This window comes from Perca flavescens, chromosome 4, assembly GCF_004354835.1.
Source record: "Perca flavescens isolate YP-PL-M2 chromosome 4, PFLA_1.0, whole genome shotgun sequence".
Classification (NCBI taxonomy): Eukaryota; Metazoa; Chordata; class Actinopteri; order Perciformes; family Percidae; genus Perca; species Perca flavescens.
The window spans coordinates 25071270-25083142 of NC_041334.1; the positions used below are offsets into that span (position 1 = coordinate 25071270).

The 11873-nt window shown below is 41.2% G+C and overlaps 1 protein-coding gene across 1 annotated transcript; it reads left to right on the top strand.

Annotated features, from left to right (window-relative positions):
• Positions 1–10036: 10036 nt before the first annotated feature.
• Positions 10037–11425, top strand: LOC114553722 (G-protein coupled receptor 61). Its single transcript, XM_028575062.1, has one exon. The coding sequence runs from the start codon at positions 10037–10039 to the stop codon at positions 11423–11425; it is 1389 nt and encodes a 462-aa protein (XP_028430863.1).
• The last annotated feature ends 448 nt before the right edge of the window (positions 11426–11873 follow it).

The following is an 11873-nucleotide window of genomic DNA, read 5'->3' on the forward strand; positions in this document are numbered from 1 at the left end:
TCCCATGCAGAACAGTTGCCAGCTTTGCTTCTGACCGTGTTAGTTATTGACACCAGCCTTGGGATATAGTTGTAAATTTAGACATTATCCAGTGAACCACATTTAATGCAACTATACAGGCTTCACTCATTGTATTGTTGATAAGTCACATGCAATAAGGAAGACTTAAATACTAACAAAACACATGTATTGTTAAAGCTGCTGTAGGTAGGATTGGGAAGATCCAGGACTTTTTCAGATCCAGAAATTTGAACATCAACAACTTCTCTGTCCCTTCCCCTTTTCCGCTAAAGCCCAAACCGGTCTCCTAAGCCCCTCCCCCCACAAGGAAGAATGAATGTGTGTGCATGAGCAGTGATTGATACACAGTTAGACACCCCCAACTCCCCTGGCCCTGATTGGTGCATCTGAACAGGGAGCTGTGGATTTTTGCAAATTGCACTACAGGCTTTAGGTGGTGCCAGAGGAGCCTGATTTTTTTTTAATTACCTGCTTCATGTAGTTCTACTGGAACATAAGGTCAGTAAATATGACAGAAAGTTATTTTTATAAGTCTTACCTACTGCACCTTTAAAGGCAGTTTATTTGGTTCACGTTGATGGTTAGTGTCACGGGTCAAGAATTGCAGGTTAGGATCCAAATGCAGAAGATGAGATGAGAAGGTAGCAAGGTGACAGTGACTTAATGAGTTAAATAAACTTACAGTCCAAGCAGGCAATACATCCAAAACAGGGAAAAAACATGAACATTGGGAAACAGAGCACAAGAAACAGGCAGAACTTTTTGATACAAAATACAAACTAACACTAGCCTGCCTCCACCCTCCTACATACTTCCGCTCAATTTTAATTTTCCTTCAGTACTACGTCTGGGTTTGAGGTATATTCTTGGGTTTTCTCCGGTCAAATCTTTACCGGTCCAATCAGCGAACAGAGGGAGTGGCTGAGAATGCTGACGTTGAGGTTGTGCGCTAGTTTGAGTTGTAGTTCCGTAATGGCAGCAGAGAAAGATGCGAGTGAAGCCATTCGGTCCGTTGTGGCAACACTGCCGAATATCCAGAAGTTAAAGCCTGAGCAAGAACAATCTTTGCTGAGTTTTATTGGTGGCCATGATGTTGTAGCCCTCCTCCCCACGGGGTTCGGGACAATTGGCTAAGGCGAACGCTAGCGATGCTAAGCCAACGTCACGACCAAATGTTAGCGATTGGTTATGGTAGATCCAGAGTGGCTCTGGGCAGATCAAATAGTTTTAAACTTCATCAGAGTACCCACCTTCAAGGAAGTTAACACTTGTCAATGGAAAGCGGCCAGACTCTCTGTACAAATGAAATGTACGAGAGTCTGGTAGGACCAGGCTAAACTAACACCAGACAAAGACAGCACTCAAACTAAATACACAAGGAGCTTTAACAAGACAGGGAAGGAAAACAGAGATTGGGTATCAAGACAATGAGGACTGGCAACACAAAGGCAGGCTGACGAGGCTAGATACAACACAGGTGTACAAGGGAAGACATGTTTGGCAGGGCTACAGGGACACAGCGCAAGCACAGAAAACTCAAACACAATGAATGAAACATGAAATCCCAACACACAAAATCCTCAAGAGACTAAGAGCAAATGAAACAAAAGAAACACTGCCACAAGGTCCTAATAACAGAACATTAACAACAAAAAGTCCGAAGGCCTCTGGCCGCAGAGCAGGACCATGAGAGTTGCATCCCACATCAGGCTGGCAGGCAGACAGGAAAATAAGCATGCAGGATATAAACAATAGAACAAATGGGCAGGGAAGGCTATGTCATTACGGTAACACACACACACACACACACACGCCAGGACTATGATTCGTCTAAAGCTGAAGAAGGTGAAAAGGCCGTCAATGCAGATGTCAGCATGACAGATGACCATCCAGCTCATGTAAAGCTGTACATTGAATACCTTGTTATCAATCTTCTGAACACAAGGTCACTTCACAGAGACACCCTCTCATAAAACGTAATGTAAAGGCAAAATGGTCTGGTTGCTATGGGTGCCAAGGGTAGGAGGTGAAGGTGGAAAATGCAAACAATGACAGCACCATATCCAGTATAATATGATTACCATGTAATGGGCGAATAGAGTGAACACAGAAAGGACATTATGACGTCAGCATGTAGCAAAGGGTCAACATGCAGCCCTTGTTTGCATTGTCCTGCAAGTCTTCAATTAAAAGGTTTAAACTGTGACAAGAAATCCACGATTTCAATGGTGAATCGAGTCACTGTGAGGTCTAACTAAGGCTTCAGGACAATGTTACATCGCCCAGATAGTTTACACCCCAGTTACTTTAAATAAAAGCTAAATGATCTAGTTCCGTTGCAAGAAGTCCTCTACAGATAGAAATACCATATAATAATTAAACCTGGGAAGGGTTACTTTAATACTTTGTTAAAAAATTTAGTCAGTAACCTAATCCAAGTATAACAATATTAAAGTATAGAACTTATAGTATAGATTACTTTCTTCTAAGCATTTAAATAAATCTCTCTGACCATAGTGTCAATCTGACAGACGAATATGACTTCATTCATTGACATTTTTAAAAACCCATTTTGGAGCTTTCTTCTGATTGAAGATGAAAAACCTTTCCACCACTGATAAATGTAGCCTTCCTCCTTCCTTCTGACGCGTCCTTTTTTTATTCCACAATGGAAAATGAGCAATGCTTTCAATGATGTGATGAATATGTCAAAACTTGGATAATGATAAAAGCTTGATCAATGTTTGCACACATAAACTCTTACAAATAAGAAATAGATGAAAATCCTTTTGAATGTCCCCCTGGAGGATGTTGTATGGATCAGCTCAGCCAGAGTGTAACCTGAGGAATAGTATCATCATCATCATTAATCGTTTTTGTTTTTTAGTATTCAGTATGGATCCATGCTCACATCCTTTCCCAAATTATAGTTTGCATGACATTGTGGACTTATAGGTGGATTTATAAGAGATGGAGAGGACACCTTTTTATTTTTAACTTCTTTATCCTAAATACTGCTGCAGTCTCTGTTTCCATTAATTTAATGCATGCTATATGCTGCCCTGCTTTCAGGGTCAGAATTAAACTGTTCTTGATGGAGCTGCTGAGCATTAAGACCAAGTGTGACGCATGCTATATTGTGTTGTAAATTGAAAAAAACATTAAGCTCTCACTCGACTCTACAGAACCACATGTCGCCACTTTACAAGCATGAAAAGCATGTATCTCCAAAATGCCCATTTCTCATGAAATACTAACCGTATTGCTTTTTAGAGTGTTTTTAGTTATTAGTCTGACCTCACAAAAGAGCATAGCATAATCAGTTATTTGAAAACCTAAAAATCACCAAATATGAAGATAGAAGGCTTTCACTAGACTACAAAATCATATTATGATTACTTGAGATTCAGCGAGATATAGAGCTGTGTTGCTGAGACTGAGCTGTGCTGGAGCAATGCATCCGCGACCTCCACTGTATAATAATGTGACATGGATAGCAGTAATTACCCATCATTACCAGAGTGTTTTTAGTGTTAGGACACAGTGATACACATGCAAGACACACACACATGAAAACAACCACATTATGCTACTTCTATTGTACAAATGTACAGCATTGCTGCTATAATGCAGGGAATGTTGTTCTTTGTTTAAAATTTTCTAAAATCCCAACAGATAGTCAACAAATCCCATGAAAATATCAAGACCAACAGTAAATTGATTCAACAAACATTATCTGTTTAGTCAAAACCTAATATAGATCTTATTCTTCCGTGCCATAGACTTGATTGTTGTCCAAAAGCTATTAAAAACATGTCAATGAGTCACAATGTTGCACTGGCTGACATGTTCCTTCATTATTATGAACATGGGTGTAATTAATCTTTAGTCAATTCCACATACACCGTACACACTGCTGCTACAAATAATCACAAGCTCATGTAATATGTGAAAATAGTCTCTTGACAAACACACACGCATGCATGCATGCAGTACAGTATGTTCACTCGGGAAGTATCCGATAGCAGGGTTGACTTCGGCAGCGGCCTGGTGGATGGGCGTTCCCCTCTCTGGAGATTTAAAATTCTCTTGTGATTTATAAATGAGGTACAGCTCTGGGGCAGTGGCAGCCTGTAATGGCAATATCCAACACAGCCCACAGCGCTCCATCAGCAAAATGAGATCGGCGTTTTTTTCTCAAAAAGAGCCGCTTGCTGCTCACAGCTGGAAAAACAATGGATGTAATTGTTTTGTACGACCTGATACTGGACATGTTCCTGTTACTGACAGGTCATTGGGATGATCAGAAATAACATATTTTGGTCATGATATAAGCTGATGTGACATGATGCTTTTGTACATATGCATGTGTGGATACAAAGTGGCATTACATAATAATAATACTTATATATATATATATATATATATATATATTATAATATATATTTTTAAATAATCCTTTAGTAATTATTGAGGTTAAGGATGAACACAGCAGTTTCTGTGGGACTTCAGTGTTGAATTACAGGCAAGCAAAAGGTTCATAAGTTTGTTAAATTATATTAAATTAGTCATGTCTTGGTCATTCTCCTTTTAATGTAACTCACAGACTAATTCTAATTGACTGCAGAATAACGTGTTTGTGTTTTGTTAACAAAATGGAAATAAAGGTAAAACTATTTCTTGTTTCTGGACTTTATATAGTGCGTACTGGTAGGTTTATATTTACTCATACACAGAATTGAAATAACAAAGATATTAGAGCTCACAGAGCATGCATATTTTATCATCATACTCTTTCTTAATACTCTTTTCTGAAAGTCATTGCAAATGCAGGCTTATTTTCCTCACTGAAGGATCCATAGTGATTCTATTAATGTGTCCGATGTATCACGCAAACTGAAATTCATTCAAAGCCAGAGAGAATAGATAAACAAATCACGTGCAGTCGTGTGTGCCTGTGTAATGTTCCTGTCCTGTGTATCTATATTTCCTGTTTATTTACAAGAATGGACGTGAGTACTGTGTGTGTGGATGAGAATCACAGTTGTGTATCAAATCACAGTTAGGTTTGGGTATATGCATGTTCAATTAAGCTTTGCAGTGTGGATAACTGCGTTTGGCTATACAACTATGAAATACCAAAACAGTTCTTCAAGCTATTAAAGTGGGTGAAGCACGCAGCTACTGTACCACATGCACAATATAGTGGATACACTGCCACCATCTGGCGTAGGTCTGATGTTCAGGGGCCTGTTCAAGAGGCAGATTTGCTGAGTTATCTGAATGACTTTGCTGAGTAAAATATCTGTTATACAGATAACTCAGTAAACCTGCTTCTTGGAACAGACCTTATGCCAGCAATGATTGACAGACTACAGTAAAAGAAGAATGTCCAATGAGATTTCTTTAAAATTAAACATATATATTTGTTAGGCTATAAATCTTCCCCTGTCCTTCACTGACACTCAGTTTCACTGCTAACGATGGCAGTCTCATTGCGACAAAGGCATTTTGTTGGAACATATTATGAAGCAGAGAGTCACTGTTACCATGAGATATGACATCTGCTTTTATTTCAAAAGTTTAACAACACTTACTACAAATATCTTGCTCTCCAGAAACTCTGTATCAGATCATAAATTCTGACTGTGAAATAGCAAAATGCACATTGTCAATAACTTGGACTCACTTTATTTATGATGATGGTCTGAGGACTGAAATATTGAAAGCCCATCATCATGTACAGTATATAATTCACAATGCCAAATACACGCATCTCAGGAATTATAAATCTCCAGACTGGTGAATCTTCACTGGAAGCATAACAAGAATAACCCAACAAGATATTTTTCTGCCTGGGATACACACAGTCACGGTATAAACCTTCCCACCCCAATTGACTCCAAGGCACCATTTATCACTTTACCTTTAATCTCCAGAATCACTCCAACCTGTGTTGTGTAGTTTACAAGATATCTCAAAATATGATGTGACTAATGCTTTTTGGCATGGTATGTTAGACATTTGTAAAGAATCTGTCCTTCACTCTGAACAAACCTTTTTGTGCTTTTGCTTTGATGTTATTAAACACAGAGCTGGTTAATGTTTGCCCATGCCTCAGTGCACCCATGCTAAGTGCACATTTGAATTTGAGTTGATTGTTTGTGTAGGTTGCGGTAATTATGTTTTGGTAAATGTAATGGCATGGATTTATTTCTAAGTGCAGCTGATATTTGTGCATCCATATCTATGGGTAGTTATTATTGGCGGTTGGGGCTCTCTGGGGTTAGTGCAGCGTCCTTTGCTATTTCTGAGTGCGAATGTGGAATCTATTTTCAAGGTTGCCATGGAAACCATTGTATTTTTGGTGGCAGTGATTGGTGCTGCCTGCCGAGCAAGACTATTTTTGTCATGAATCAACACCTGATACACGCACGCACGCACGCACGCACGCACGCACGCACGCACGCACGCACACACTGTTGCCAGACGTCTTACATCTTCACCATGACAACAGTAGTAATCGCTGCCCATTAAATTGGTCCACCCAGTTGCATCGTGTTTCCTTATGTTCTGCTGTCCAGGCATGGTTGAAGTATTGACAGGAAGAGACAGATGACGTTAGCTTGTAATCAGTCAACATGAAATTCTAAAAAGAGTTGGTTCATAATGGTAAAGAGTGGCATAGTGATATGTAGGGCTGCAACTGACATCACAATGTTGTATTGTAATGTTTTCATTATCGATTAATCTGATGATTACTTTCTTGATTAAATATCAAGTAATCAGTAATGGTGAAAAATGCCTGGAAGGTTTATATATATTATATATATATATATATATATATATATATATATATATATATAAGACCTGCGTTCTCACAGTGACTTAACCAATGCCATTATTATGAGACTATTAGTAAACTATATCAATCAATCAATCAATCAATCAATCAATACATGAGAGGTGCTGCAAATTAAAACATGCTTCTTAATGGTGAAAGAGGTGCAAGACGTGATTTCCATGAAATGCAAATGTTACAACCTTACAAATGCAAATGAAAAAACAAATAGCTGCTCCATGCTTGCTCCTTCAGAAGAGTAGCCTTTACCCATAATAGCCCAGATTTCATTGTCCTTCACTGACAGCAGTGCAATGAGATGGACTGTATATGAAAAAGATCACCGTGGCAACAAGAGCCTCAGATAGAGAAGATGGGGAGGTGGAGACTGAGGCCTGGCCTAATCAATGCCTCCCTGTTTCAGCAAATCTTGCACTGGAGGGCAATTAAATCCATGAAATTACAACCCGAATCATTACTGACAAAAATAATGAACCAGGAGAGGGTCAAAAAATAAGGGATTAGACATGAGGGTGAGGTATCATGCTTTGTGCACATTCCTATTTATGAGTTAAGAGGTAACTTGGAAGACATCTCTCAAGCATTTACCCTCAAGGTAAAACAAAACTAAAAGTTACTGGCCATGCTAGCAGCCCTACTAGGCTGTAATGCTCGTTAAACACCAGAAAATATTTTTTTGGGATAGATGAAAAATTGAGAACTTTGCTATTTTTTAGATCCTTGATACTTGGGGGTAAAAAAACTCCTCTGTAGAGTGACAGGCTTAGCGTTGTATTATGTGGCTCAGATTTGAGGTGTAGGTCTACTTACATGCAGCAGCTGTGTTTTGGGCTGAGATGTCAAATTAGCAAGCTAACATGCCTGACTGTTACAGCCCTGTTAGGGTCTCATCAACATGCTTACCTGCTGACGTCAACATATGATTAGTGTTTTTTCATAACAATCACTTTATGCTTATTCTGTGTGATGATGTGAAGATTTAGTTGGTAACATGTGTAGGCCTACAGTTAGTCTCACATTGAGGTTTTGGACTAACTATTTTCTTTTCTCATACCACACTAAAAATCTGCTTACAAGTCTAACAACTACAGCGACAACAATTCCCTACCATCATAATATTCTGTACCTAATCTCGGATGGTAATATTTTTGACAATGCGGTGAGGACACTAGGACCCTGTGGAGACGGCAGCTCTGGTCCTGTTTCTCACTGCCTCCTGCTCCATCTCTGCAGTCAGTGTGTGTGAGTGGAGGGGGAAAGCAAAGAGTGAGCTGGTGTCTTTGCGTGCATTTACATGAGCATCGTTTCAGAAAAACCTCTGCTGCCACAGCTCAAGTCATCCAGGGAGGAGGAGGAGGCACGAGGCAGACCAAGAGATGGGAAGAGAAACAGGCTTGTATTGTGGGAAGTACCTCAACAGCATTTACAAGGTGCAGGGATTGATGTCCACTGAGTACCTCAGCTGTGGGAGCTACACCAGGTTTTCATCCTCAGAGACCAAAAGCAGCAGACAGCTGCATCAGGAAAAACTCTGATTCTGGTACATGATGCTCTCTCTGTGTTTCTTCCCCTCACGCTCCCTGATTAACACCACATTTTCTCGCTTGCTCTCACCCTCTTCTTCTAATCTGCTGATTACTGCTGAGTGCAACGATACATCTAATTTAATTGTGCTGTGATATATAAAAGGTAGGTCTTGCTTTATACAGTGGGTGTAATGCATTAATGATTAATATATAAATGAGTAGGTGGTAAGACATGACTAAACCAGGCAGGAGGGTTAAACTGAATTGGGAGTACCCCTATGTGTGATTTAGAGACGCTGCTCACAGAGGGCAATCATTCATAGGTAATGAGGGAGGTTAGAGCTCAATTTTTTCCTTATGTTGTCACTGCAGACAGGAGGCAGAACATCCTGTGCTTTTGTTACATGTGTGGCAGAGAGCATTCAAGCAACTGGATTTCCTTGATCTGACACATACTTATAGCAGCAGCCACCCATGTCTGTTGTCTGCAATTGCTGGGCATAGTCAATATGCAGGCAGCCTCTGCAACCTATGAATAGCCTCAAGTTTTCCATTTGAACCATTAAATTCACTTATACTAAGTGGCCAGGGCTTCTTTAGTGGCATACATGCTATTGTAGGATACATGTAAACAAGCAAAAGAATCTTGGACCTACAAGGCCTTCCAGTAATCTGTGATTGTGGTTGTTGTTTTTTATCCGTACACAATCAGTTTAGATCCTGGGTATACATTTTTAACAAGAGCTCACACAGCATGTGTAGATGTGACGGAAAAGGACTGACACCTATTTATTAATAGGATCGGTTTTGGGGAATTAGCATGCATTCGTACATTGACAGGATGTGTGCTTCAAAAGTATTCATCACCTGCAGCTTCTCAGCAAAGGAGCAGATCTTTGACCTTTATATTAATGAAAGTGTAAAGAAGGTGGTCCAAAATCCTATTAATATAATCATACACATGTTTTTGGGCTTCATGATTTGGTTGCAGAATTATGAACTATAATCTGTTCAAGTGGCTCAACTATTTTGCATGATTTATGATTGTTCAAATCATTTCACTCCTTCAGTTTTCTCAGCATGTTGCTAAAAAGGTGCCAAGTGTCCCTGCCTCGAATAATGCACACTTAATTGAGTTAATTGGTTTGAGGGCTGGCTTTGGATTACCTTATCAGTAAAATTGCCTTAACGGAGATTTGAGAAGCTATGGAGGATTTATATCAAGCTTGAGCCGAGTGTATTAATCTTAACGGTAGCTGGGGCAAAAGTGAAACTCAGCACGAGCAACAGATTGAAAGGATTAGATCTTATAACCCAGAAGTGCAAATAAGGGGGTCACTCATTAGGGATACGCATGCAAAATCAGGAAAACACATATTTTCATCTGTCTCTCTTGTTTTTAGGGTGGGTTGTGACTGACGGCAGACATGAAGACTTTCTAAACGGACAGGAATTATAAAATCTGAACCTCCTGCCGATCACAGAATCATCCTCCGGACTACAAGGCAGCTTTTGACCTCATTTTCAAGCCGCTGTTTTCTGGCCGTACTTCCTGGCTTTGAAGGATGGGTGATGGGCCTGTGACTGCTCCTGCCTGCCTGCTTCATCCCAACCTTCAATGGAGCCGATGTGGAACTCCTCCCACCCACCTCCACAGCTCATGTCCAACATGTCTGCCTCCTATCTGCCTGAGGGCTGGGCTCTGTCCCAGTCGCTAGCCCTACTGGCCATGCTGCTCATGGATCTGCTGGCTGTGGTGGGTAATGTGGCTGTCATGACGGTCATTGCTAAGGCCCCACAGCTCCACAAGTTTGCCTTTGTCTTCCACCTGTGCGTGGTGGACCTGCTGGCAGCCCTGGTGCTGATGCCCCTTGGCATGCTCTCAAGCCAAGCCTTCTTTGGGGAGGCCCTCTGCCGGAGCTACCTCTTTCTCAGTGTGTGCCTGGTGAGTGCTGCCATCCTCTCTATCTCCGTCATCAATGTGGAGCGTTATTACTACATCATACACCCAATGCGCTATGAAGTAAAGATGACTGTTGGCCTAGTCGCTTCAGTGCTGGTTGGGATATGGGTCAAAGCCCTGGCCATGTCTGCTCTGCCACTGTTCGCTTGGTTCCTGCAAGGTGGAAGAACTCCTCTTCTGGAGAGTAGTGGGGTGGGGGGAGGAGGGGCAGTCCCATCTCCACCTGCTCAGGGTCACCGGCGCTGCTCACTACATTGGACAGGGGGAGGGTCAAACCGCTTGGCCTTCATGGCCCTGTTTACTCTGGTGTATTTCCTGTGTCCAGTATTGGTCATTCTTGTTGTGTACTGCAATATGTTCAAAGTGGCTCGGGTTGCAGCCATGCACCATGGGCCTCTGCCTACCTGGATGGACACGCCTCGCCGCCAGCGGTCGGAATCACTCAGCAGCCGCTCCACGATGGTTACCAGCTCTGGGACAGGGACTGGGACAGGCAGAGACACTCCACAGCGCCCCTTTGGGGGAGGAAAGGCTGCAGCAGTGTTGGCAGCAGTAGGTGGGCAATTCCTTTGTTGCTGGCTGCCATACTTTACTTTCCACCTCTATTCGGCACTGGCTGCCAGCCCTCCAGCCACACTCGCCTCTCTGGAGGAGGTGGTCACCTGGATTGGCTACTTCTGCTTCACGTCCAATCCCTTCTTTTATGGCTGTCTCAACAGACAGATCCGGGATGAGTTGGGCAAGCATCTGCCTTGTCTGTTTCGTCGAGCAGGGGTTGAGATGGAGGACAGACTGCCCAGCCGTGAAGGATCCATTGAGGAGAATTTCCTTCAGTTTCTTCAGGGCACCGGCTGCAACTTAGATCCTCAAAATTCTCACAGCACCTCCAGCCCTAAAGGGGAGGCTTGCTGCCCCTTGGCTCAGTCCCAACCACCGGAACCAGCACAGCCCATACCGATAGATTTCCGAATCCCTGGACAAATTGCAGAGGAGACTTCAGAGTTTATTGAGACTGAACAGGCTAAAAACAACCATATTTATACAGACAATTAAGTTCTACGTTTGAAAATAAGACTAATTTTGATCATTCAGATATAAACTGTTTCAGGAGTTATTTCAGTGAAAAGACGTTCTCTATTTCTATTGAAATCTGTCCAACAGGTAGCTCAGTTCATGATCTCCATGACTTAAAAATCTTTGAATCATTGCACTTTGCCTCATTAGATTTCATCCTTAAACAGTAGTTATTTAAGATGCCTTTCTGTTGTTTATAAACAGGGATATTACTGCTAGATTTTAAAAATGGCCTTCCACACAACCGGTCACTTCTGTACAGTAAATTACTTTAATGATTACCATTAGTGTAACTTGTTAAGCTTTTTTTAAAGATAAAAAAATATTTATACATATATTATACATTAATTATATGTTTGATTATGTTAAGGTAACTAAATAGTCTTCAGAGTTAAATGTTTTTCAGAATATCCCTTTTGATCTCAAA